Here is a 26,119-nt window from a genome sequence, read left to right as displayed (position 1 = left end):
AGAGCCCTCCTTCCTCGTCTTCGAAAGAGCTAAATGCCGCCCGAGGCGCTGGGTCCGGTGACTGTTCTTGATCCTTCTCCCCCTAGGCTCGGAGGGCGGGCATCTCCGGTGGGCTTAAGGATCGATCCGGAAGGCCAGGAGCTTCTCCGAGTGCTGGTTGTTGAGGGTCCGCAGGTCGGGAAGGCGCAGGAGGAGTTTGGGGAAGAGGGTGGAGTCGTCGGGGTGCTTCTTTGTCACCAGAGTCCGCAGGGCCCGGATGAGGGTCTCCTGAAGGATTTCCACGGCATCCACGTCTGAGATGCCAGAGCGATCTATGAACCAGATGAGCCACGACATTAATACCCAACCTGCTCCCAAAAAAAGAAACCGGTCCCCCCTGCAGGGGAATCTCCTTCCATGACAGCGGTATAGGGCATATGACACACACACACAACTGCTCACAAACTGCGAGGGGAAGCTTCCTAATGCCCAGATCTCAGCCTGGGGAAGAGTCTCCAGAGGGAAGGGATGGGGCATTTAAAACCAGGCTGGACAAAGTGGTGCCCAGTTTGGTCTTTCCCCACCTCTAACACCCACAGGCGGTGAAACACCTGGAGAAGGCTCCCCGGTAAAGCTCTAGCCCAGGGAGCTGCCACAGTCAGTTCTGTTCACTGGGGGGGTCTGGAAGGTCCCAGGCAGGCTGAGCTCCATGTGCATCAGCATGCTGCATGCGCTGGGGCGTGGGATCCCCGAGGTGCATGGGGGACTCCCGCTCTGTCATTGTCCTTGAGAACAGGCAGCAGAGCATTTAGCAGCAGCGGCCCAGCCTGCCTAGTGCAGAACACCTGGCCCGAAACACCGGGGATGGGCTTTGCAGGGGGATTGTAGCTGACGTGGCTTCTCCCCACCGTGGTCTGCAGAGAGAGAGAGAGACGGCCTCAGAGATCCCCCCGCTGGCCCCGGGGCGCGCACCCACCTGCCGAGACAAGGACGACGGCCATGAAGAGCGCCATCTCCTGGGCATCCAGCCCGAGGGAGCTGAGCTTCTCGCTGAACTCGAACATGGCGTCCAGCAGGCAGCCCATGCCCATGGAGCGCAGGCTGCAGAGCGAGTAGGTCTCGCCGCTCAGGAACGTCACCACCTTCTCCTTGGGGTTGAAGAGGGAGGAGAACCGCACCATCAGCACCTGCGGGAGGGTAGGAGGTCAGAGCTGAGCCTGAGTACTCAGCATGTCATGGCCACTTAGACAGCAGGGGCAGAACCCGGCTGAATCCTCCTGCTGCAAAAGCCCTGAGCTAGAGGAGACTCCCCCATGACTGTTAGCAGTATGGGGACTATGACACACAGGTCAATAGTTCTGATTCTAGATGGTAGGGGGCGCGCACATACAAAATGAGGGCTTTCTCCCTCCAGCAGAGAGCAGCAGGGACACACACATAGATTCCAAGGCCAGAAGGGACCATTGTGATCATCTAGTCTGACCTCCTGGATAATCCAGGCCAGAGAACTTCCCCCAAATAATTCCTAGGGGGCAGATCTTTTAGAGACACATCCAGTCTTGATTTTAAAATTGCCAGTGATGGAGAATCCACCACGATCCTTGGGAGATTGTTCCAAGGGTTAATTACTCTCACTGTTAAAAATTTACACCTGATTTCCAGCTTAAATTTGTCTAGCTTCAACTTCCAGCCATTGGCCGGTGTCAGACCTTTCTCTGCTAGACCGAAGTGCCTGCTACAAAATATTTGCTCCCCATGTCGGGACCTATTGACTGTAAAAGTTGTGCCGATGGTTAATTACACTCACATAATCTGTGCTTTATTTCAAGTCTTAATTTGTCTAGTTTAGGTCACAGTTTCTGGGTAACTGAGCCTGTGTTTCTCCTCTGGGGTCCCTCCGGGGCACCCACTTTCTGGCTCCCAGACATCACCAGTCTTGGGTGGACCTGCGTTTCTCTCCCTGCGGGTTTTATGGCTGCCCAGCTCCCTCTGATATCCCCAGCAAGTCAGCGTGTGTCAGCTCAGGGTGAAGGGAACAGACCAGACCCGACACCACAGGGGCCACAGCTACGGGTGCAAGCCGAGGCCACGCTCCAGGCAGGAGGGGCCCAGATTCAGGCTGGCGGGACATCTGACTGACCTGGAAGGTGCCCGCCTTGAGGAGCATGACCTGGTCCTGCTGGCAGAGCGACTGGAAGCCCGGGATGCTCTTGGCGAACTCCACCACCTCCTTGACGGCGGGCGTGAAGCACTGGGAGAACTCCTCCCACACCTGCTGGCTGCTCTTCCCGTTGCTGCAGTAGGGGCTGGCGTTCAGCGGGCACGCCTGGGGGGGGGGGAGAGCGAGGCGGGTCACCAACGCAGGGAGGGGCGAGAGGAGCACCAGCCTCCTAACCTGGGCAGGGTGGGCCTGGATTGGGACCCCGGAATGGAAACACCCTGAAAACGTTGGGGAGGGGGGATCAGATCCAGATTGGGGGGGGGGAGCTCAGAGCCAGATCTGGGGAGGGCAGGAGAATCAGACCGAAATTTGGGGGAGCGGGAGGAATGAGATCCAGATTTGGAAGGGGGTCCACATTTGGGGGGCTCAGTGACTCTGGATTGCCGGATCTGGCCTCTCAGATTGTTGGGGGGGGGGAGTCTCCCCAAAGGAGATCGTATGGGAGCCACAGACCCGCCCTGGAATGCAGCCCTGAGGGTGCTGCAGCGTCGCTGCTGCCCAGCAGGGGGAGCCAACCCTTAAGAACCAAGTTGCTTCTTGGTGTCAATCCAGCCGCAGGTCTGGGGCTCTGGGGCCCAATCCAGAGGGGTGCAGAGCACCCTTCACTCCCACTGGGAACCCGAACTTACTCCGGGGCAGGGAGAGATGGAGGGATTGGAATACAATCAGATGGCAACAGTTTAGGAATTAGAGAGAGCCAGGACTCCTGGGTTCTGCTCCTGGCTAGGGGAGGGGAGAGGGGTCTAATGGTTAGAGTGTGTGTGTGTGGGGGGGGGGGTCTGGGAGTCAGGACTCCTGGGTTCTATTCCTGGCTCTGGGAGGGGAGAGCAGGGGAGGGGGTCTAATGGTTAGAGTGTTTGTTTGTGTGTGTGTGTGGGCGGGTCTGGGAGTCAGGACTCCTGGGTTCTGCTCCTGGCTAGGGGAGGGGAGAGGGGTCTAATGGTTTGTGTGTGTGTGTGGGGGGGGGGGTGTCTGGGGATCAAGACTCCTGGGTTCTATTCCTGGCTCTGGGAGGGGAGGGAGGTCTGGGAGGCAGGACTCCTGGGTTCTATTCCTGGTCCTTTGTGGGGGCTAGTGTCACATAGGCACAAACAGGACACCACAGCCAGGTCCTTCTGGGGGGCAGGGAGATTAAACCTCAAACTTGGGGGCTCCCTCCTCTTCTCCAGCCCACTCCAAAGTGAAACCCCCTCCAGCCGTCTCCCCCAGCCTCCCCCCAGCCTTGTCAGGTACATCCCCTGCTCTCCCATCCCCCATGCAGACAGTCCCAGTAAAACTAGAGCCATTCCCAGGTCAGTCCGCCCTGCTCCCTACTGCGTCACAGTAGGGTCTAGTGGTTAGAGCAGGGGCAGGGGGATGCGGGTGTCAGGACTCTTTGGTTCCATTCCCAGCTCTGGGAAGGGAGTGGGGTCTAGTAGTTAGGACGGGGTGAGACGATTGGGATCCAGGACTCCTGGGTTCCCATCCCAACTCTGACTCGGCTGAGTGAGCCTGGGCCAGTCACTCCCCGTCTCTAGGCCTCAATTTCCCCTCTGGACACCCAGCTGAGCCAGTCCTGCTTCCCCCCAGGTGAGGGCCCGTGCCCTTCCCCCTCACCCCTGCCATCGGGGGTCCTGCCTTGCTACTTACAATGCCTCTGCTGGTGGTGGAGCGCCAGGGGCACGCCCTCTGGGGGCTGCCCTCCGAGTAGCCGTACTCGAAGGCGGGGTAGTGCCCGGCGTTGGCCAGGTACCCGGCCTGCTGGGCCTGGTAAATGTCGTTGCCGAAGCGGCGGGGCCCGTTGTCCACGTAGCTGGGGGCCTCCTGGGGGCAGGCGCCGTAGCCGGGGAGGGGCAGGCCGGCCGAGTCGTACTGCCCGTAGGCGTAGCCGTTGTTGAGCTGCTGGTCGGCGTAGCTGAGCGAGGGGTAGGGCTCGGCCCGCTTGCCCAGCCGGTCCTGCCCGCTGACAAAGATGTCGTGATAGGCCCGCGAGATGGCGCCGATGGCCTCCTCCTCCTGGGCGTCGGGGCTGGGGGGCGCCTCCCCCTCGGGCCCCAGCCCCACGTCCATGGGGGCCTCGTTGAGGCTGTTCATGTAACTCTGCATCTCGTCCAGCAGGCGCTGCTTCTCCCGCTTGGGGATGCGCCCGAAGCGCACCGCTGCGGGGGCAGGAGAGAGAGCATGAGCTGGGCAGGCACTAGGGGTGCACTCGTGAGCACCCCCGAACCAGCAGCCCTGGGGGGAGAGCCCCCCAGAGCCAGGCGGGAGGAGGTGGCACGAGGGCTTGTCACCACCCACAGTTCCTGTTGTGGCACATGCAGCAGGGCCCCACTCGCGGCAGGTAGCAACAGTAATGGCCTGTTCTACATGGCCGCGCTGGCTGCTGCGCTCCACCCCAGAGCATGCTGCATTGCAGCGCTGCCTCCCATGATGCAGCTGTTTCCCTGTGTGTCTGTGTCTAGACTGGCACGGCTCTGCTAGCTCCCTTTGCACGCCACACCCCCTACATAACCCCCCATGCGCCCCTCCCACACCACTGGCTGATGTCTCCCTCTCCCCCCCAGTGGCCCCACAGGCACCTTTGCCTAGACCTTCCCCCGCCCAGATCACCCCCTGCCTGGCACGTCTCTGCTCCACTTCTCTCCGTAACTAGGTCAGTGGGTCAGGAGCAGCACCAAGGCCCATGGGAGACGCACAGAGGGGCTGGGGCGGGACCAATCCTGTAGCAGTCTACAGGACCGTCCAGCACCTCTGCCGAGGCCGAGACGGGAGGGGCGGGGGGAGGGCAGTATGAGATTTTTATCAAGGCCGCTTGAGACAGACAGACCCCGGTGGCTCCCTCTGCTCCTGCCCACAGGTCTCACCACCCAGGGGTTCCCCCGAGTCCCGACCGGAGGCCAGACGTAGGCTGGTGTCAATCAGGAGAGACTCACTAAAGTCAATGTGGCTGCGCTGGTGTCAGATCAGATCTCTGGCCCTGGGTTCTATTCCTGGGTGGAGGAGGGTAGTGGGGTGGTGGTTAGAGCAGTGGGGGCTGGGAGGCAGGACTCCTGGGTTCTATCCTCAGCTCTGAGAGCGGAGCGGGACTAGAGGGTTAGAGCAGGGGGAAGGGAAGTCAGGACTCCTGGGTTCTATTCCCAGCCCTAAGAAGTGAGGATCTAGTGGTTGGGGGCAGGGAAGGGAACCAGGACTCCTGGGTTCTCAGACCAACAAAGATTTGCTATGCAAGACACTTGCCTGCTCTGTGCCTCAGTTTCCCCATCTGTTACGTGGGGGAGAGTGATACTGCTCCACCTTTGCCAAGTGCTTGGAGACCTCGGCGCTGATGATAACAAGTATCCTCCTTCTCCTCAGCCTCTGGTTCCTCCTCCGCCCGTCCCACTGAGGCCCGACAGCAGAATAACTCTGACCCAACCAGAGCCTTTCCCGGGAGTGGATTTCCAGCCCTGGCTGTGCTGGGTGGGGAAGGGGTGTATCACAGGGGAGGGGGAGGAGCATCCCCAGGGAGGCCCCGCTCCCCACACTGCGCCCCCGGCGGGTGTAGCACGGAGGGGCCCGATCCTGCACGGTAACATGGCAACGGAAGCAGGATCGGGCCCCGGTGCTGCAGCCTCATGCGAGGGGACACGTGTGGGAGGCGAATGAGCCCCGTGCTGGGCAGGACAGAGCCTGGTTCTCACGCCCAGCCGGGGCTGTGTGGGGAGCAGCGTGCGGGCTGGGGGAGGGGGCGAGAGTCTGGAGGCTGACGCCTGCTCTGGGAGCTGCTGCCATAACCTGAGCTGGAGCGGGGGCTGCACATGGCAGCCGTGACCTAGAAACCTCCTTTCCCGCACACAGGAGCCCGCTGCCCCCGCAAAACCCCAGACGGGCCTGGAACTGGCAGGGCTTGTGGGGGGCGAGGGCGCCCTGGGATTCCTCCCTTCCCCCCCATCCTTCTCCCGTACCCCCAACTCCCCATCCCTGTCCCTTTCCTCCCCCCCTCTATACCACATCTCTCCCTATTCCCCTCCCACCCCGTCACTCTCTGCACCCCACCCCACCCCTGTTAACACAGCAGCTGTGAGCCTGGATAATGCCCGTGGGCCTTTCCTGCCCTACAGCCCCGGGCAGCTGGGGCTTTGGGGAGCCCTTGCTCAGTCCTGGGGTTTAGTTCCCTTCCTGATTCCCTCCACCTGCCCGTGAGGATCCGGCCCAAGGGAGGCGAGATCCCCGGGCTGTTTCCTCACCCTTAGGATCTACTTTGCCGTTGTGTGCCCCTCCGCCCTGCACTCTGGGCCAGTGAGCGAGCTTTACCCGGCACCACGCGACAGGCGGGACCCAGGAGCCGGGCCCCTGCTGCCCCCACCCCCTGGCTCGTGGTTGGACGGGTGTGCGGGACCCATGGGTGTCAATGGTGCTGAGATCCAAGGAGCTGGTTCTCACACGTCCCTGGCCCAAACCAGCAAAGGGCCAGAACCATCGGGGCAGGGAGGAGGGAAGCCAGGGGAGCCAAGAGTCCCAGGGAAGAGGTCCAGGTGGGGACCTAATCACGGTCCGGCCCATCTCTGCCGTTCTGGTGCCGATCCAAGCCCACCTCCACGGATCTGGGTGTGGTCCCGGCCCCAATCCTGATCCTTCTCCATGGTTCTGGTGCTGATCCAAGCCCACCTCCACGGATCTGGGTCCGGTCTCGGCCCATCTCCAGGTCTCTCTGCCACCCCCTCACACTGCATCCCTCCCCCCTCCCGGCCATTCTTAGCACGCTAATGCTGACGAGCCATTTCAAAGTCTAACAAATCCATCATGAGCGGATGGGAGAAGCTCCAGCAGTTCATCACAGCCTGGCCCTGGCATCCCCCCACACCATTCCCCCACCCCCCATCCATGCTCAGAGCCATAAATCAGCCCCCAGCACCGAGCTCCCATTTATCTGCTGGAGCAGCTGCTGACTGGGCAGAGCAGGAGGGCCTCAGGGGATGTGGGGTCGCGTCGCAGGGAGGCAGGGCATCGGCCTTTCGCCCCAAGCCGCCTCCCTCATCCCCAGCTAAATTCCTATGTGGGTCTCCTGGTGGCAGATCAGAAACAGTCAGCACAGTTCAGACAGTCTGCACAAGAGAGAACCAGGGCTGGGATAGAAGGGCGGGGGGCCTGTGGGTCGGGATTGAGGGGCACTGGCAGAGCTGTAGGGGAGCCCAGGGCTGGGATAGGTGGGGCTGTGGGTTGGGATGAGGGGCATCGGCAGAGGGGGTGTGGGGGGAGCCCAGGGCTGGGATTGCAGGTGGGGCTGTGGGTCAGGATTGAGGGGCACTGGCAGAGGGGGTGTGGGGGAGCCCAGGGCTGGGACAGCAGCTGGGGCTGTGGGTCGGGATTAGGGGCACCGGCAGAGGGGGTGTGGGGGGAGCCCAGGGCTGGGACAGCAGGTGGGGCTGTGGGTCGGGATTGAGGGGCACTGGCAGAGCTGTAGGGGAGCCTAGGGCTGGAACAGCAGGTGGGGCTGTGGGTCAGGATTGAGGGGCACTGGCAGAGGTGATGTGTGCGGGGAGCCCAGGGCTGGGATAGCAGGTGGGGCTGTGGGTCAGGATTGAAGGGCACCGGCAGAGGAGGTGTGGGGGGAGCCCAGGGCTGGGATAGCAGGTGGGGCTGTGGGTCGGGATTGAGGGGCACTGGCAGAGGGGGCGTGGGGGGAGCCCAGGGCTGGGATAGCAGGTGGGGCTGTGGATCGGGATTGAGGCTGGTGGCGGACCCAGGGGCAGAGCAGGCCGGGGGAGGAGTGGGGGTGGGGCCGGGGGGCCGGGATCCCTGCGCTCACCGTCGCGGGACATGCCGACGGCCAGGCACTTCTTGAAGCGGCAGTGCTGGCAGCGGTTGCGGTTCATGCGCATGATCATGCAGTTCTCGTTCTTCACGCACATCTTGTAGTTGATGTTCTGCTGGATGCTGCGCCGGAAGAAGCCCTGGAGGGGGCCAACGGGGCGAGGAGTCAGCGCCAGGCCAACCCTGCCCCATCTGTGCCCCCCGGCCTGCCCGCCAGCCCCCTGCTGTTTGTGCTGGCAATGAGCTCCCATCGGAGCCGGGTCGCCCCGGGAAACGGCGCCATGGTGACGCCGCGGCTTGCTAGGAGGCTCCACCCGTCAGTTCGGTCCCCCCAAAGCCCCACCCTTGGCCCCACCTCCTCACCTTGCAGCCCTCGCAGGCGTGGACGCCGTAGTGGAAGCCGGAGGCGATGTCCCCGCACACCTTGCACAGCAGCACCATCCCGCCCGTCTCTGCAAGGAGGGGGTGGGGGGGGTGAGCATCACACTCGTTCGGTCCCCTCCTGCCCACCCCACTACAGCCTCCCCAATGCAGAGGGAGGGGCCGACCGATGGGAGCGCCACCCCCTCCCTCCAACCATCTGCCCAGCCCCAGGGTCCCACCTGGCCCCCTAAGATGCATCCCCCTCCCCACCGCTGCCCAGACTCACTAACTAGCCTCTCGGAGACGCCCCTGTTTCCAGCCAGACTAGGTTGCCAGCCCCACAGGACTGGGGACCCCCCAAAGAGGGGGTGCATGGTCCCTGCTGTGTGTCAGGTTGGCCCCTTGTGGCTTCATGTGAGAGTACCCTACCCCCCAATATTCCTGTTGCTTTGGGTGGTCTAGCGGTTAGAGCAGGGGGGCTGGGAGTCAGGACTCCTGGGTTCTATCCACAGCTCTGAGAGAGGAGTGGTGTCTAGCGGTTAGAGCAGAGGGGCTGGGAGTCAGGACTCCTGGGTTCTATTGCTGAGTTGCTGTCCTTTCCTCTCTCCGTGCCTCAGTTTCCCCAGCTGGAGCAGGAGGAGGATGACAGGGGGAGGATGATTCACTTACTAGTGAAGGTGCCGGTCACGCCGTTCTGCTTGGCCGTGGCAACTCTGCTCTGGGTGGGGGGCGACTGGCCCTTGCTGGGGTACCTGACCCCTTCCGGGAACTGGAAGGCCACCTTAGGCGAGGATGGCGAGCTGGAGCCCTGTGGCTTGATGGCCCCGATCTCGGTCAGCGTCAGCTCCTCCAGCGACGAGGGCAGGGAGTGCTGTGGGGAGGGCACCAGGTAGCCGCCGGGTGGGCTGCCCGGGGTGGGGCTGGAGCCGGCCGTGGAGCCCACGTAGAGGATCACGCCGCCTGGGAGAGCAGTGGGAGAGGAGGTCAGATGGGGATCTTGGCTTGAATCCTGCTACAGGAAAACAGCTGGAAGCAACAGCTGGGATCGAGGGTGCTCAGGGTCTGCAGCCTCCTGTAGGGGGCAGGGGAGCTGCGTATGGGGGACCCAGGCTGGCATCCATCCCCCAGGGCTCTGGCCTGCTAGGCTTTAATACGATCGGGGCCGGGTTGGATGTTTGGGATGGAGATGGGGGAGTGATCTTGGGGGGCACACGGGTGCAGGGCAAAGGAAAGGGGAGGCTGAACATTGAAAGACATGGAGACACAGGGCAGGGCGAAATCTGTGCAACTGACGAACCCCATCACCCGTGGCAGGGCAGATGCAGCCTCCGAACCCCGGGTCTGCCCTTCCCCTGGCCACAGACAGCTGGAGGGGACAGGACCAGGGAGCAGCTACAGCCCACCTGGCTGGGAGCCGGGGCGATCGGAGTCCCTGGAGCTATCCCAGTGTCTCACGCGGAGCTGCAGCGTGGGGGTGTGGGGGAGGAACACAGGGTCAGCCTGCGTAGGCGCGTGCACACACACACACACACGCTCGCACGCGCACACACACACACACAGCCGCCGGGCAGCCCTGAGACGAGGCTGCGGGGAATGTGGGGCAGTGAGGCACGTGCTGCGGAAAGTAGGGCAAACAAACAGAGGACAAAATGCCCAACCCGGGTCATCCCGCTCGAAGCCGGCCCAGGGGTCCGAGGGTGCGGCAGGGGTCGTGCCAGGATTCCCAGGGACACCTGGCGCGCGGAGCTGCCCTGGCTGGGGGGGAAGGGGGGGCGCCAGCTGCCTAGATCCCATGTCCCCGCAGGCCCCGTTCTGAGCGAGAGCTTTGAGCCAAATCCAGGTCGTACACTCAGCCTCTGTCCATGTCCCTCAGTCCCCCCCCCCCGCAAGCCCCCTCCTGCCATCCCAGTTCTGCCTTTTCCCTTAGCAGAGGCCCCTCTGCAAACTGCATGAAGATTTGGTGGCGGGAGCCCACAGAGGCGGGGAGGAGACCTCACCCCCTTGTGCACGTGGGCCCCCACACGCGCGCACGTTCCTGGTGACCTAGAAGGGAGCTGCTCTTCTGACTCAGAGATCTTAGCTCATTATTATTACCTGCAAACAGCAGGAACCGGTTCCTCCGCCGTCGGAACTGGCCTACGTTCCCCTCCGCGATAGCCCAGGGCGTTTAAACCCAGCAGCACCCCAAATAAGCACTTCCCTCCCTTGGGATTTTCTGGAGTTGCGCCTGTGATTTTAAGGAGGCCCGATCCGGCCTTTTAACCCAGCAGGCGCTGCCCTGACTCAACCCCCGCCGCCCAAATTCCAGCTCAGAGCAAATACTTGTAGCCGAGCCCCGCTCCTGCTGTCTGCACCCTGAAAATGATGGGGTGAAATCAGATGTGGGATGGGAGGGGGCGCTAGGCTAAGCCATCTAGGGATTTGCCCCTTTCCTGCCATCAGCTCCATTTGGCCTGGGGGGCAGAGAGAGATCGGGCTGCAGTCGGGGTCTGCTCCCACCATGCCCCCTAGCGCCCCAGGGAACACAGCCCCGGGGGCTATGTGCATAACAGCCACACGCCAGCCTCTTTCTCTCCCCCAGCTCAGCCCGCCAATGCCCACCACTGCAAAACAAGACTCCAGCCCAGTACTTTGGGTAGCCACTGCTGGGTGCTGTCTGGGTACCACACCCGGGGGTAGATCCTGCCCCCCAGGGCCTCCCAGAGGAGTCAGGGGGCCTGGGGCAAAGCGGGGGAGCTGCGGCGCTTGTACCCCCCGGTGGCGGTCCGGGTCTTTGGCGGCGGGGGGCCCCCAATTTGCCCCACTTGCCCCCTCCTCTGGGCAGCCCAGCTGCCCCAGGAGCAGCGCCAGGGTTTTTGGCATCCTAGGCGGGGGTCCTTCCGCGCTGCCGGTCGCTGGCGGCAATTCTGCGGTGGGGGGGGGGGTCCTTCCGCGCTCCCGGTCGTTGGTGGCAATTCTGCGGTGGTGCCCGCCAAGACCCAGCGGAAGGACCCCCCGCTGCCGAATTGCCGCCCCCCCAAATCCTGGTGCCGCAGGCGACCACCTAGGTCGCCTAAATGGAAGCGCCGGCCCTGTGCTGCCCCCTAAATGAGCCCCCTGCCCTTGGCGAGGAATCCTGCCCCATGCCCTCTCCGTGCAAGAGCCCCCCTGCATCCCATTGTGGCCCGCCCCCACCTAAGCACAGGTGCCCTCCCAGCCGCCTCTCCACCCAGCCCTGTTCCTAGCCAGTTCCCCAGAGCAAAGGCTCCTCTCCACCCTCCTGCCCCACCCCTGGGTTCCCCAGCTCCCAGGGCAGGAGAGTCCCAACAAATTCTCTGCCCGCAGGGCTCAGTGTGGGAATAGTTATCTCCTAGCCTGACACCCACAGCGCCCCCTGCTGGGAGGGGCTGGGACCGGAGTACCTGGGCACTCCCCCCCAGCCAGTGCTCCTGCCCCTGCTCCCCAAAGCGCCCCCTGCTGGGAGGGGATGGGACTGGAGTACCTGGAAGCTCCCCCCCCAGCCAGCGCTCCTGCCCTGCTCCCCACAGCGCTGGGGGTAGGAAAGGGCACAACGGGGGTCGGGGCACAAGGGGGGCAGAGGGGGCACAGGGGAGGGGTGGGGCAGGAGAGGGCACATCGGGGGGAGGAGGCACAAGGGAGGGGTGGGGCAGGAGAGGGCACATCGGGGGGGAGGGGGCACAAGGAGGGGTGGGGCAGGAGAGGGCATGCCGGGGGAGGGGGCACAAGGGAGGGTGGGGCAGGAGAGGGCACACCGGGGGGGCACAAGAGAGGGCACAATGTGAGGCAGGGGACACAAGGGGGCAGGGGCAGGAGAGGCACATCGGGGGCGAGGAGGCACAAGGGAGGGGCAGGAGAGGGCACACCGGGGCTGGGGGCCATAAGGAAGGGGTGGGGCAGGAGAGGGCACAATGGGAGGTAGGAGGCACAAGGGGGCAGGAGAAGGCACGCTGGGGAGGGGCATGGGACAGAAGGGAGGGGCAGGAGAGGGCACGCGGGGCACATGGGGGCAGGGGCAGGAGAGGTCACGCCGGGGGCGGGGGCACAAGGGAGGGGCAGGGGCAGGAGAGGCACGCCGGGGGAGGGGCATGGGACAGAAGGGAGGGGCAGGAGAGGGCACACCGGGGTGGGGGCCACAAGGAGGGTGGGGCAGGAGAGGGCACAATGGGAGGCAGGAGGCACATGGGGGCAGGAGAAGGCACGCCGGGGGATGGGGCATGGGACAGAAGGGAGGGGCAGGAGAGGGCACGCCGGGGGCACATGGGGGCAGGGGCAGGAGGGCACGGCGGGGGCACAGTGGGGGCAGGGGGCACATGGGGGGAGAGGGCATGCCGGGGGAGGGGCAGCAGACGATGCGGCCATAGGGGCAGGAGAGGACACGGCTGCGCCCCGCCGCGCCACCCACAATCAGGTCACGGCGCGCACGTGTCCGCCCGGGGCGCGCAGCCGGGAACAGCAGCGGGCGGGCGGGCGCCGCGCCAGCCCCGGGGACACCTGACCGGCTGCTCACGTGGCTGCGGCGGGCGGCCCGGGGCGGTGCAGTGCGATGGGGGGGGGCACCCAAAGCTGCCTCCTTCAGACGCCCGCGTGCGAAGGGGATGGATGGACGGACGGACAGACCCACCCACCCAAGGGGGCTGCATCTCAAAGCTACCCGCCCTCTCCCTCCCCTTGTGCCCAGAAGGGGAAGGGACTGGAACCCAGGAGTCCTAGCTGCCAGCCCCTCCCCCAACCACTAGACCCAACTCTGGAGCTCTGAACTGAACCCAGGAGTCCTGGCTGCCCTTTGTCTGCCCTAACCACTACCCCTACTCCCAGAACCGTGAACAGAACCCAGGAGTCCAGGCTCCCAGACCCTCCCCCCTTTGCCCCCCCACGCTAACCACTAGTCCCCACTCCCCTCCCAGTTCTGGGACCAGAACCCAGATGTCCATTCCCAGACAGGAGGGAGAAATTAACAGCTCTTAAAATAAATAAATAAAACCCTTTAGGCTTTCTAGTGGCACTAATGCAAACAGTTGGGGGTGGGGGGCAGGTCTGTCCCCACACCGCAGTGCCAGGGGTTAACCATTACCATGCTGGGGGTTTGCAGCCAGACAGATGCTCCTGCCCAGTCTATGTCTGGGTGAGGGGCAGGAGCTGGGACCGTCAGCCTGATGGAGTTAACTCCTTCTGCAAAGCTGGGCGGTGGGTTTCTTACATCTTAAAGCCAATGCTGGGTTTGGCTCCAGACCCACCTGCTGGGGTTCAGCATCGGATCTGGAACCAGAACCAGCTGTCGGGTTCTGAGTTTGGCTCTGGATCCAGGTTGGGATGCAGATGTTGGGTTCTGGGATTAGATCTGGACCCAGCGGTTCTGTTCAGGGTTCCATGCTGCCCCGAGGACTCTCCCCAGGGCTTTTTCTAAGGCCCTGCTCTCCCAACAGTGGAGCTGCTGGTGTGTGCCAGGGTTTGGAAGTGTTAATGGACTGCTGCGGGGAGAGGGGGGACTGCTGGGGCCCTCACTCCCATGGCTCATCAACTGCTGGGTACCCTGGACTCGTCTGATGGCCTTTAACAGAACGGGGCCGTCCTATTGTGGGGACACCCGCTCCCCTCCCCCCCCCAGGGCCTTGCTGTTGCAGCCCGCAGATCAGCAAATAGCCCCAGGCCTGGTGCTTCCTGCTTCCCTCTCATGGCCCCTTCCAAAGGCGGTTAGAGCCCCACAACGCAGAAGCAGCCTATAATTCAGCTCTCTCCTCCTCTCGGGGCCAAAACTTGCCCCCTGGCTCTGGATCCCCTCGAAGACGAGGTCTGGATTTGACAACCCTGGATCTGAACTAGCCCCAGTGGTTTGGGTTCGAGGTCGGATACAGACAGGGGCCTGCTTTCCTGTTCCAGTGCCGCTGGCATCTTACAGGAACGGTGGCTGGGCAGGGGATGTTGGGGGATCGGGATCCCCAAAGGGCAGATAGCCCACAGCCCTGGCCCCATCCAACTGCAGGACCTTACACTGCGGGATCCCAAACCAGACACTGACCCAGTCCTGCAACCCACAACTCCTGTGGATTTCAAGCGCTGGGAATGCAAGGGGAGCCCCCAATGGCACATTCCCCCTTCAGGTTTAGGGCCATTTCCCCTTAGACTCCTCAGTCAATTTCTCTTTGATAAATGAGCCACTGTTCACATTAGCATAGCAGTGGAGATCAGGGCCCTGTTGTGCGGGGCGCTGCACAGACAGAGTGAGGGGCTCCCTGCCCCCCAAAGTGCCCCGTCTAAATAGACAAAGGGTGGCAGAGGAAACAGATGCCAAGAGCGAGGAAGTGACTTGGCCAAGGTCACCCAGGTGGGCAGTGGCAGAGCTGAAGAAGAGCCCAGCTATCCTGAGCCCTAGTTCAGGTCTCTAGCCATGGACACCAGGGCCTCTGAGTTTCCCCGGCTCTGTTTTGCTGCAGCCATTTGCAGCCCGGTTGGCACCTGCCGCCCCAGAGCGGCGATTAACACAATGGCGCCGTCCCAGCCCTGCTGACTTGACAATCTGACATGGGGACCCGCTGCTTTCGGAAAAGGGGTGTCGGGGAAAATACATTTAAAAAACCCCCATCACTACCAGGGGACTGATTTCAGCGGCGCTACCGGAGCTGGGAAGGCAGCAGAGGTTAAGACGCCGCAGTGTGTGTTTCACCGGCACTGGGGAGGCGGGGGAGAGCGGGGAAATCAATCATAAAGACACCTTCTCCTCAGCGCTAGGCTGGAGGCAGCTGCTGCCTCCTGTACCTGGTGACCTGAATTCTCCTGACAAAGGCAGATCCCACTGCGCACTCAAACATATTTATAAGGCATGTCACACTCCGCAGCCCGGCAGCTGGGGGAGTCCTTGTAACATTTCACAGCCTGGGCCGGCTCGCCGCCATCCGTTTGCAGCATTTAAAGCCCATTATCCTCTCTCGCCAGACACGGGAAGCACATTCATGTGTGTGTGTGTGTGTGTGTGCCTGGCTTTCGGAGTTATTTAGAGGCTGATTCCAAGCTGGCCTTTGCAGTCCCACACGTGTCTCTTAAACTCTCCCCGCCTCCCCCTGCAATCTGTCCAGAACTGCAGCCAAATACCCAAAAAAACCAACCAACCAAACAAAACAAAAAAACCCCTCAGAAACAAATTTAGGTTCATGGGTAAACAAAGGTCGGGGGGAAGGTCATGCTGACCCCTTTCTGATCCTGGCTTCGCTGACTCCGGGTACCCCAATGTTGCAGACTGCCTAAGATTTTAGAGGTGCTGAAGACCCCACAATTCCAGCTGAAGTCAAGGGGGTGGGCAGCCCTGAAAATCAGACACCCCCCCCCTCGCAGTGTCCCTTCTGCCTGTGTGTTTTCCACGCTGGGGAAGCCTTGAACTGCAGGCCTATTCTTCATGCCAGTGTGTGGGGGTTTCACACACATACCCGCGACTCTGCGAGATCTTGATATCTGTCACTGATTTGGAGCAAGAAAGTGGGTCAGTTTCACCCACAGTAAAATAACTTGTCGCATCGGGCAACTGAAGGTCAGATCTCGGGTTCCCGGCTCGGGACTCCTCGCTGGAGCAAGACGGGACATTTGGAGCTGTATCTCCAGTGCCCTGGAGTTCGTTGGGGGCGTGGGTTGAATCTGGGGTTCCTGACCCCCAGCAGAAGCCAAGATACAACCTGGTTCTTCAGTCCAGTCCCTCCCCCCACTCCTTCCCATGTCACATAGGTGATGCAGGGGGTTGGGATGAAAGTGATTTCCCTCCGCCCCTCCAGACAGGCTGCTGCAGCCTGGGTTACACAAAGGGTGTTAACCTTTCCACTGGGACAGTGCCCAGAAGCCTTTGCCAATTCAGGCCCCATCGTACTGGGCCCAGACCAGAACAACCCTGAATTTCAGTATCAGAGGGGTAGCCAGGAGCGGTGCCACGTTTTTTGCCACCTTAGGCGACAGCGCTCCTCCTCCTCTGAGCATTCGGCGGCGGGGGTCCTTCCGCTCCGCGTCTTCGGGGCACTTCGGCGGCGGGTCCTTCACTCGCTTCGGGACTCGCTGCCGAATTTCCGCCGAAGACCCGGAGCGGAAGGCCTCCCCGCTGCCGAATTTCCGCCAAGGGCGGCAAAATGCCGCCCCCCAAATCCTGCCACCCTAGGTCCTGTGGCACCTTATAGACTAACAGACGTATTGGAGCATGAGCTTTCGTGGGTGAATACCCACTTCGTCAGACACATTTCAGGGCATTGAAAATCCAGCTCCAAATTTCTTGCCCGGCACAAATCTCCATTTGCAACCAGCTCAGGTACCTGAGCTCTAAGCAACTTCCTGCAAAAAGAGGACAAGCTGGGCCCCCCCCGGGGGGGGGAACAGCCCCCCCACCCCCGCAAGATGGGATGCTGTGTCCCTGCATATGGCAAAGTGTAAATAAATGAGATTACCCAGAAAGGGAACACGCGTCTAGCTACGCTGCCAGGAGACACTAGCTACTCGTGCAGGGTTTAATCTTCCAGCACGTTCCTTCACCAGTGGAGCGAGGGGCGGGGGGAGGAAACTGCCTCGCGCTTTTTTTGGCTTAAGTAGGTTAAGCAAATCAGAGTGCATCTGCAGGCTGGCTGGAGCTTCCGAACAGGCGCGAGTCTGGGAACAGAGACAGCAGGGCAAGCGAGCCCCGCAGAGCTCGAGTGTGAGTGTCCAGCGTCAGGGGACAAGGGCAGGCAGCAAGGATCGCCAGCTCTCAGGGGCTGGGGCTGGCTTAGATCTGGGCGAGAGAATCAGCGGCCATGCCCCAGCCCAGAGGTGGCTGCATCTTAGCAGTGGGGGAGCGATGTTCGCTTGATACGGGGTCCTGCTCTGTGCCTGCGACTCTTGGGCACATCTGCACTACAATAATGAATAATAATAATCAGGAGCACGGTATTTCAATGACTCCCCCCGCCCCCTCCCCAGTCTAACTACTTCCACAGTCCCATCACCAAAATCTCCAACCATCTAGGGCTGGAGTTTCTAAGACAGCCCAAGGCCAGGGTTCCCATGGGCTCAGTTCGCACAGGGGCACTGATTTTTTTTCCAGAGAGCCCCGCACCCAGCAGCTCACACTGGGACAAAATCAGGGCCAGATTCTCCAGCATCCAACGCACCCGAGTTGCAGCTACTTGCATCAGTGCCTACATCGGAGCTGAAATTATGGCCTCCTGGCCTCTGGCTTGCTTGATGCTGGGGGGGCTTTCCCTCCCCCCAGCGTACAGATGCAGGAGTCCTGGGCAAAGCCCCAAAGCAGCCTGCATCCTCTCGCTCCCAGCTGAGCCGCAGGTGGATTTTAACCAGTCAATTTCTTGCTTTTGGGGAGACTTTCCTTCCAAGACAGATGAGTGGAAAACCCTGCGTTACCAAGGGGGGGAGCAGCAAAAGCCAGCAGCTGAGCTGACCGCCTGCCTTGGCTTCGAGGACCCCCTCCCGTGTTCGGCAGCCCCCTGCCACAAAAGGAAAGGCCCCTTTCCTTTGAGCAACTGGGGAGCCCATGCTGTAGGGGTGCCTGACTGCGCTGGATTTACAAGGGGGCGGGAGAGGTTGGCGTGTGGGAGAGGGGGGGTAGGGGCAGGATGCGGGGGTCTCTGGAGAGTTGAGTGGGGAGTTACCGTACAGAGCGACCCCCTTGCACATGAGCGGAGGGGGGTAATGATAAATGGGGGAACAGAGTTCCCCATTTTGTACCCAGATCTGTGTTCTGGTTCTGCCTGTCATGAAAGTCAGGATGGGGGATCCCTTCCAAGCAGAGACGGGTCTGATCCCCTTCCCTCCACCACTACTCCCACCCCACACTTTGGGGAAGGGGCTGCAATCACAATCCGATCTGGGGTCCTCAAAGCGCTTTACCCAGGTCCCCAGGTAAGTAGCCTTATCCCTGCTTTTATGGAGAGGGAAACTGAGGCACAGACAGAGCCACTAGCAAAGCTGGCAAGAGGAGCCAGCATCCCAGTCCAGTGCTCTGTGCAATGGGCCCTGATGCTCCCAATTTTGGCTCTAGATTTTTGTGGTTCACGGCCATAGCAACGAAAGAAAAAGCTGTTCGGAGGGGCTGTTTTAAAGCCTGCTGGGCCTACAGGGGAAGGCATGGAAGCAACAGAGAACCAGGCAGCTCCCCCTGGAGAGACAGAGTCCCTCAGTCTCTGGTATTTGTTCTCCAGCAAAAGCTCTTTTCAGAGGTGCAGATTTTGAGGCCAGAAGGCGCCACTTCGATAATCTAATCTGATCCCCTGTGTAGTCCAACCCAGAGACTGTCCAGCCACCCCTGCATGGCCCGGGCCAGAGACCCTCCCCGACAACGCCTGCGTGGCCTCAGCCAGAGACCCTCCCTTGGTGATCCCTGTGTCCAGCCCATATCTTGGGGATGAGCTAGATCATATATTCTGATGCCCAGGCCAGAGCCAGGTGCGTCTCCTTGGCCAGCAGGAACCAGGCAAGAGGCAACCCCTCCCCTTCGCCTTGGAGACAAGAGGGCTTTTCCAGTTGCCATGCAAACGAGACAGCCTAACCAACTGCGACCCCCCACCCCTTTTCTCTAGGGCCAGCTTCCCTGCCCACCACAATTCATTTTCAAGCCGGTTTCAGCCTCCCTGGCACCTGGGTGTCCCGCTGACGCCTGCAGACAAGCAGCAGAGAGAGCAACTTAGGTCAATGTCACCGTGATGGTGGAGGAGATATATGAGGTGACGCAGCCTCTGGATCAGGGACTGGGGGGTGTGGGGCAGCCCAGAACTAAGCCCCCCACCCTTGCGCATACACCCCCGCACGTCCCCACTAGCTGGATAGCTCCAGGAGGGGAGACAAGCCCCGCACGCTCCGGCGGCACAATGAAAGAGCCCTGAAACAAAGAGTGTGCAGAAATCCCGGCCGCGATAACAATCAAGCCATCTGCTTTCCTCCGGCCCCAGCTCACCCCGCCGCCCAGACAACATTCAGTGCCCCCCTGGAGATATTTGTTTCGAGCACTGGCTCCCACTCCTCCCACCCCCCTTTTCCCCTAATTAACGTGCTGATTAGTGAACAAGGAGAACGTTCTGGGTGCTTCAAGGGAGAACTGCCAAGCTACCCTGGTTCTTTTTCGGTGCCTGGGAGGATAAGGCCTCCTCCATTCCGCTATGAGCAGGGAGGGACAGCCCTTGGTGTCTACAACCCCGGGTGATTGGTATGCAGGAGGCAAAGGGATTGGGCTGGTGGCCGCCGGTGTTCAATGCATCAGCGCCGAGGGGAGCACGTGGATCTAGGGCCTCGCTGGGACCCAGGAGACCTGGCTTCTAGTCCCAGCTTTGCCACGGCCTTTCTCCGTGCCTCAGTTTCCCCGCCGTCTCTTTGTCTATGTAGATCTGGGGCAGGGGCTCTCCGGCTTGCTTAGAGTGCGTCAGGTACGGACAGGCCTGCCAGTAGATTTCAGATCCCGTCCTCCGTGAGCTTCCGCCGCCAGCGAGAGAATGGGCATCTCCCACTTTCTCTAGGTGCTGGACAAAGACCAAAGCCACTAACCTGGGGAGCTGCCTGTAATAACAATGCAGAGCTGAGCAGAGAGCACATCCCGGGGACATAAACACCTGGCTATTGGGGAACAGAAATGGATCTTTTTGGATCACACCTGAGGATGCATCTGGCACCGATAAAGGCCCTGATCCTGCACGCCGGCCCTATTCAGCCCATGTGCCTCACATGTGTTTAAGTCTCACTGGATGTAGGAGCCTAACTCCCTTAGGCACTTCTAAGAATCCCAGCCCAGGCCTCCCAGCAGCATCAGAAGACTGTATTGGATGGATAACCCAGAAGCTGTCGCTTTGGTTCTTCCAGAGGCCCGCTCAGGCATGCCTGTGATATCACACCCCCCCTGCAGAAATACCCCCCTCGCTGTCATGTGATGTCCCATGACAAGCTGCAGCAGCCTCATCCCAGGGAGAGGAGCACTGTCAAGCCAAATAATCAAACCCTCAGCTGTGCCCTGTAAGAATCCCAAATCCAGATTCTGAGCGAGGAATAGGCTGTGTGGGCACCCCTGCCTGCAGGGAGATGGACAATGTCTGGGAACTGGGCATGTCCACTCGCCTCTGAATTGTCAGAGGCCCGGTGCGATCCTTCCTTAAAACCCCAGGGGCCGCTCGCCTGCGAGGCACCGTGCATGTAGGTCCCGGAAGGGAGGTGCAGAGCGGAGACAGAGAGCAAGAGGTGCTGCAGCACACGGAGATTTGGACCGAGAGGCAGCAGACGGCGAGGTTTGCAGCTAACCTCCAGCCTGCCATTTTTCATGCAGGACACAGGGCAGTGCAGTCCAATGAGCTCACCTTGCGCTAAGCGGTGCTATAATGAGGACTGCCACTAGGGGGCACTCAGAACACCGGGCGGGGTACCTGCTGCTCCCAGTTTGCACCTGTGAGGGATGCAGTCACCCCGGTAATGAGCACGGCCCTGGGACTTTACTTAGCAGCGTAGAGCAGTGCCCATCACCAAGGCATCTGGTGCCACTATAAACCAGCTGTCTTGACCCACCACAAACCAGCTGCCTTGGTAAACAATCCCTATTAGGAAGGGCCAATCACAAGTCTGGTCTCACTGTAACACAGAGCAGGTCCTGCCCTGGGCAAGTCACTGCCTTTCTCTGTGCCTCAGTTTCCCCTCCCACTCTTTGTCTATTTAGATTTGAGGCAGGGTCTCTCTGTCTTGTTTAGAGGGCGCCAGGTACAGACACGTATCTCAGTAGCTTTCAGCTGCCATGTTCCATGAGCTCCCGCTACCAGCGGGCGAATGGGCATCTCCCACCTTCTCTAGGTCCCCATCACTGAACTGTCCCCACTGTACTGTCTGAGCACTTTACAATCCTTAACGGATTTAAGGCCCCCCACAAAGAAGGGCTGGGCCATCCCCGTTCTACAGATGGGGGGAAACTGAGGCACGGGGGAGGATTAAGTGCCGCACCCAAGGTCATGCGGAAAATCGGTGGCAGAGCTGTGCATAGCGCCCCGACCAACTCTCCCAAGTGCCACTCCAAGAGCCCTGACCATCCTATCTCTTGCCCACCCCTGGCAAGCGGAGCCTCCTGGGACAACAGTGAGTGTGACCTCGGCGGGCGCAGCAGCTGTGGCCGGGTGGATAAGCACCTCCCTGGCTGCTGTGGAATGTGTCCAACACCTTGAACTTCATGTGACCCCAAGGAGAAGATTGAGGCCCTGAGCCTCCTAAATGAGATCCGCCTCAGACAGGCTGGTGAGTTCAACACTCACGTTCCAGCTCGCCAAGGTCTAACGACCTGGCTGGGGGCTGGGTGCGCACACACTCACACCCGCCCTCCTGCATGAGTCACCGGCAATCTTCCCCTACGCGTGATTTACCGGGGAAGCCTCGGGCACGTACAGCTCGGCTGGAGTGAATTACAGTCAGAAGACACAGCCGCCAGCAGTGCGCCCTGACCGCCGGGGGAAGGGGGCAGGAGGCAAGAATAGGGCACGGGCATGTTTGGGAGCTGCCCCGTGGCCCAGGGGGCCACTGGAGAGCAGGGGCGCTGAGAGCCATTGAACCAAACTGTAAACCCTGGATAGGAGGGAAACCACTTCAAGCCATTGCCCTGGGATGGACTGGACAGACAGACAGAGCCACGCGTGGACAGCAAAAGGAGACAGCTAGGATCCTATGGGACACAGAGGGTGCCTCAGAGATAGATAGATAGATAGATAGATAGATAGATAGATAGATAGATAGATAGATAGATGGGAGGGAGGGAGGGGGATGGATAAGGGGATGGATGGACAGGTAGATATGGGCAGGAGGGGATGGATAAGGGGATGGATATGGGCAGGGAGGGGGGATGGATGGACAGGTAGATGTGGGCAGGGAGGGGGATGGATAAGGGGATGTATGGACAGGTAGATATGGGCAGGGAGGGGGATGGATAGGCAGGGGATGGATGGACAGGTAGATATGGGCAGGGGGATGGATAAGGGGATGTATGGACAGGTAGATATGGGCAGGGAGGGGGATGGATAAGGGGATGGATGGACAGGTAGATATAGGCAGGGAGGGGGGATGGATAAGGGGATGGATGGACAGGTAGATATGGGCAGGGAAGGGGATGGATAAGGGGATGGATATGGGCAGGGAGGGGGGATGGATCGGCAGGTAGATATGGGCAGGGAGGGGGATAGATAAGGGGATGGATGGACAGGTAGATATGGGCAGGGAAGGGGATGGATAAGGGGATGGATATAGGCAGGGAGGGGGGATGGATCGGCAGGTAGATATGGGCAGGGAGGGGGATGGATAAGGGGATGGATATGGGCAGGGAGGGGGGATGGATGGACAGATAGATATGGGGAGGGGCCGGAGAAAATAGTGATTTTTTGGGGGGAAAATTCATGGCCGCATTCCTTCACATACATCTGCTGCCGCATCCCCCTGCGCTGCTTCGATTTACTCCAGTGGCTTCAGACTTTTCCCTCCTCTCCCACTTTCTCCCACTTGGTGCCCACCTGCCACCGACTCAGTCGCTGGATGTGTGCAGGTCCCTGCATACCCCTATTTGACAGCCACGAGGGGCCTTCGGTACGACAGGATGTTACTAAGGTGATGTCAAAATGCAAAACAACCCAGCGTGATGTCACCACATGGCACAGTGACCTCAAAGGACCAACGTGACCCAAATGTGACATCATGACAAGCACTGGCGTGACAGCCTCAAGATGCCAACGCACCCTGGCGTGACATCAAGACACCAGTGTGACCCACCGTGATATCGCCACACCGCACGGTGACATTGCAAGATGCCACAATGGCATAATGTCCAAATGCCATCGCGTGGATCCCCCTCAGCTCACTGAAGCAATGCCAAGACCCGCAAAGGCTGCGGCTCTAGGCACCAACAAACCAAGCACGCGCTTGGGGCGGCACAATTTCAGGGGTGGCATTCCGGACACTTCGGCAGTTACGCTCTCAGAGTTTTTTTTTTGCTTGGGGCAGCAAAAAACCTAGAGCCGGCCCTGGGCAATCCCAGAATAAGCATGAGGTGCCCGCGGCTGGTACCATGGCATCTGGGGTGGGGGCCTTTATGGGAGAGATTTTGATATTTCAGAGGGGCCCATTATACCTTAATGACCTCAATTGCTTCCCTCGTCTCCCCCACCCCCCAGTGCTGCAAGCTGCTTAGAAGCGATTTACGCAGGAGGATCAAACACAGGAAGAGGGGTTCCCTGTCCCAGAGGGGAGGGGGTTCCTGTGCCCCTGGCACATAGGGAGAGGAGCCCCCATGTGAACTCTGGTTACAAGCCACAGGGCAGCAGCTTTCACCAAGGGGCTAGTGGTGGGGCGGGGGTAGAACTGCATTGTATTATCCCCACTTCCCGTGGGCATATCCTGCCCTCGATCAATGCCAGTGCCAATCCGGAGTCGCGCCACCCACATCAGTCGTGGAAATGAGAGTGGTGACAGCCCCCCCCCCCCCACTATCTCAAGCACCCGCTTGAAATCCCAACCGGAACCTCAGTCGACCCCAAACTCCCCATTAGTAGGTCAGTGCCATACCTCCCACGTCACTCACCCTATCCCCAGCTAGCCAGCTCCTCTTGCCATCCTCCCGAGAGCCGGGCCATGTCTGGAGGGACCTGGTGTCACACACCTTGGCTTGTGCCGATCCCATGGTGGGAAATCACTGGAGACTGGTTAGAGGAGGATTGCAGGCGCTCTCCCATCAAACAGAATGCACCGCCGATCCGCATCCTCCCTCTGCCTCCATTCATCTACAGAACCATTCACCCCCCCACATCCCCAGGCTCAGCACCTCCCCTGGAACCCACCCCCAGGGCCCCCCCAAACGAAGCCTCCCCTCCCAGGTTTAACCTTTTGTGCTTTTCAGCTGTGCAAAAGAAAAAGAAAAAAGATATTGCGAGTTTACAAATTCCAGCCTCTGAAAACTCCACCTGCCTCTCCCCCCCCCCCCCCCGCAAGTGGGTTTTGTGGAGAGAAGGGAAATAAAGCAAAGGGGGGAGGGATTCTGATTTATTTGTCTGTCCTGTTCCTCACCCCTGAGCTGCAGCCGAGATAAAGTAGCTTATTTGTCAGCTAGCCCATTCTGGAAGCTGCAAGAGAATCCTTGAAATAAATACAGCACCGATGAGCTTCCCAGGTGCGTCAGCTATTTGTCTGCAACACCCCCCCCCCGCCCCCCACGCCAAACAAATCCCGGCTCCCTATGGCAATCCATGCCCGTAATGCTTAAGAGTTTGCAGATCAGAAAGCTGTTCTCTTACCAGGACTGTTATCCATGGTGATCTCTGTCTTGCTTGTCCTTAATTTCACCCGGGCCCCTTTCGGAGAGGCAGGCAGGAGTGTCAGGGGGCCGTGTGTGTGTGTGGGGGGGGTTGTCTTTGGCCACCCAGCTTTCTCCTCCGCTGCTCCTTCGGGTGTATTCACTCCTGAGCCGCCAGCTGCCCGAATGCCTTTAGATTCCAGAAGGCAGCCCCGGCTGACGATTGCCGCTTCCACGTGCTTCTAAGTGGGGCGGCTAAGGTTGGCGATTTCTCTGTATCTATGTGGGTGAGGGTTGCTGGTTCACTCCGGGATTAGCAAGCGCTTGTTTCCTAGCCAGGAGGGGAGCGGAGGAGTCGGGCGCTGGCATGCCTTCGCAGACGGCTCATGTGTTGACGGCATGTGACACAGCCCGAGCCATGCCCCACTGACACACATTTCAGACAAGGAGAAAGGGGTGAGCTCAGCTCTGCGGAGCACATGGGTAAGGGGAGGAGCTGGGGGCGAGTAAACATGTCTCTCCGGAGCGCGGAGTGAGCTCACACTGCAGCACACCCCGCGCCAGGCTCGCGAGCCGGCCTTGTTGGCACAGGCCCAGCTGGGGCGCGGAGAGGCGGCCTTTCCCCGGCCTGGGTCGCCTCCCCTGTCCCCGGCTTCCCCCTCCTGGGGCAGGGCTGGCGGGGGAAGCCAGGGGTGGCCAGATTTCGAAGGGAAGGATCGGCTGAGCCTGGCACAGGCTGGGGAGGGTCCCTGGCCAGCCCTGCCTCCGGCACAGAACTTCTGGGTGAGCCGGAGGGAAAACTTGACTGAAGGACACCACGGGAGGGCAAATCTTCGCCACCCCGGGGTGAACCGAATCCCGCCCTGCCGGCCAGGCCGCTCCTGGCCCGTGGCTAATTACCCGCCCCGGGAAAAGCCGGCCGATCGGAAACGATGTTGGCTGGGGGAGGAGATTACCTCCGCCCCGCTCCCCCATCTCTGCCAGGCTCCCATTTGTGTGTCTACAGGCTACACCCCCTCGTCATCCTCCCACCGGCCCAGCCCCAAAGCTGGCAACTAGCCAGCGAGGGGACCCCCACCGATTCGCCCCTCCCCCCAATTCATCCCCCTGCCCCTGTTCTTCCCCTCCCCTGCCGATTCGCCCCTCCCCCAATTCATCCCCCTCCCCCACCCATTCACTCTCCCCAGTTCATCTCCCTCCTGCCAATTCGCCCCTCTTTCTGTCCTCCCCTCTCCCCACCTATTCACCCCTTCCCCTGCTCTCCCCTCCCCAGTTCATCCCCTCCCCTGCTGATTCACCCTCCCCTTCTTCCCTCTCCCCAACCTATTCACCCCTCCCCTCAATTCATTCCCCTCCCCATCAATTCACCACTCCCCTGCCAAGTCACCCCCTCCCTAGCAGATTGACTCCCTCCCCCGAACTATTCACCCTCCCCCCAATTATCACCCTTGCCCACTGATTCACCCCCTTCCTCCATGATCCCCTCTCCCCAGCTATTCACTGATCCCCAATTCATTTCCCCTCCCCCACCGATTCGT

The 26,119-nt window shown here is 60.8% G+C and overlaps 1 protein-coding gene across 1 annotated transcript; it reads right to left on the bottom strand.

Moving 5' to 3' along the window:
* Positions 1 to 24,906, bottom strand: LOC120391275 (nuclear receptor subfamily 1 group D member 1-like). The gene is made up of 8 exons (XM_039514763.1): positions 24,583 to 24,906; positions 9,005 to 9,295; positions 8,336 to 8,424; positions 7,968 to 8,112; positions 3,830 to 4,338; positions 2,120 to 2,305; positions 956 to 1,166; positions 1 to 311 (listed from the first exon to the last, which is right to left on the bottom strand). The coding sequence occupies exons 1-8, from the start codon at positions 24,596 to 24,598 to the stop codon at positions 115 to 117; spliced, it is 1,644 nt and encodes a 547-aa protein (XP_039370697.1). The 5' UTR covers positions 24,599 to 24,906; the 3' UTR covers positions 1 to 114.
* Between the last annotated feature and the right edge of the window lie 1,213 nt (positions 24,907 to 26,119).

This window comes from Mauremys reevesii, linkage group 25, assembly GCF_016161935.1.
Source record: "Mauremys reevesii isolate NIE-2019 linkage group 25, ASM1616193v1, whole genome shotgun sequence".
NCBI lineage: Eukaryota > Metazoa > Chordata > Testudines > Geoemydidae > Mauremys > Mauremys reevesii.
The sequence above is the reverse complement of the archived record's forward strand: the minus strand, read 5'-3'. Positions and strand labels throughout refer to the sequence as shown.

Bases quoted from the DNA above. Each gene is read 5' to 3' on its own strand.
- LOC120391275 (XM_039514763.1), bottom strand. The intron at 8,113-8,335 runs GTGAGGAGGTGG...GGCCCCCTCCAG, and splicing joins ACGCCTGCGAGGGCTGCAAG to GGCTTCTTCCGGCGCAGCAT. The intron at 4,339-7,967 runs GTGAGCGCAGGG...CTGCCCCCGCAG, and splicing joins CGTCGGCATGTCCCGCGACG to CGGTGCGCTTCGGGCGCATC.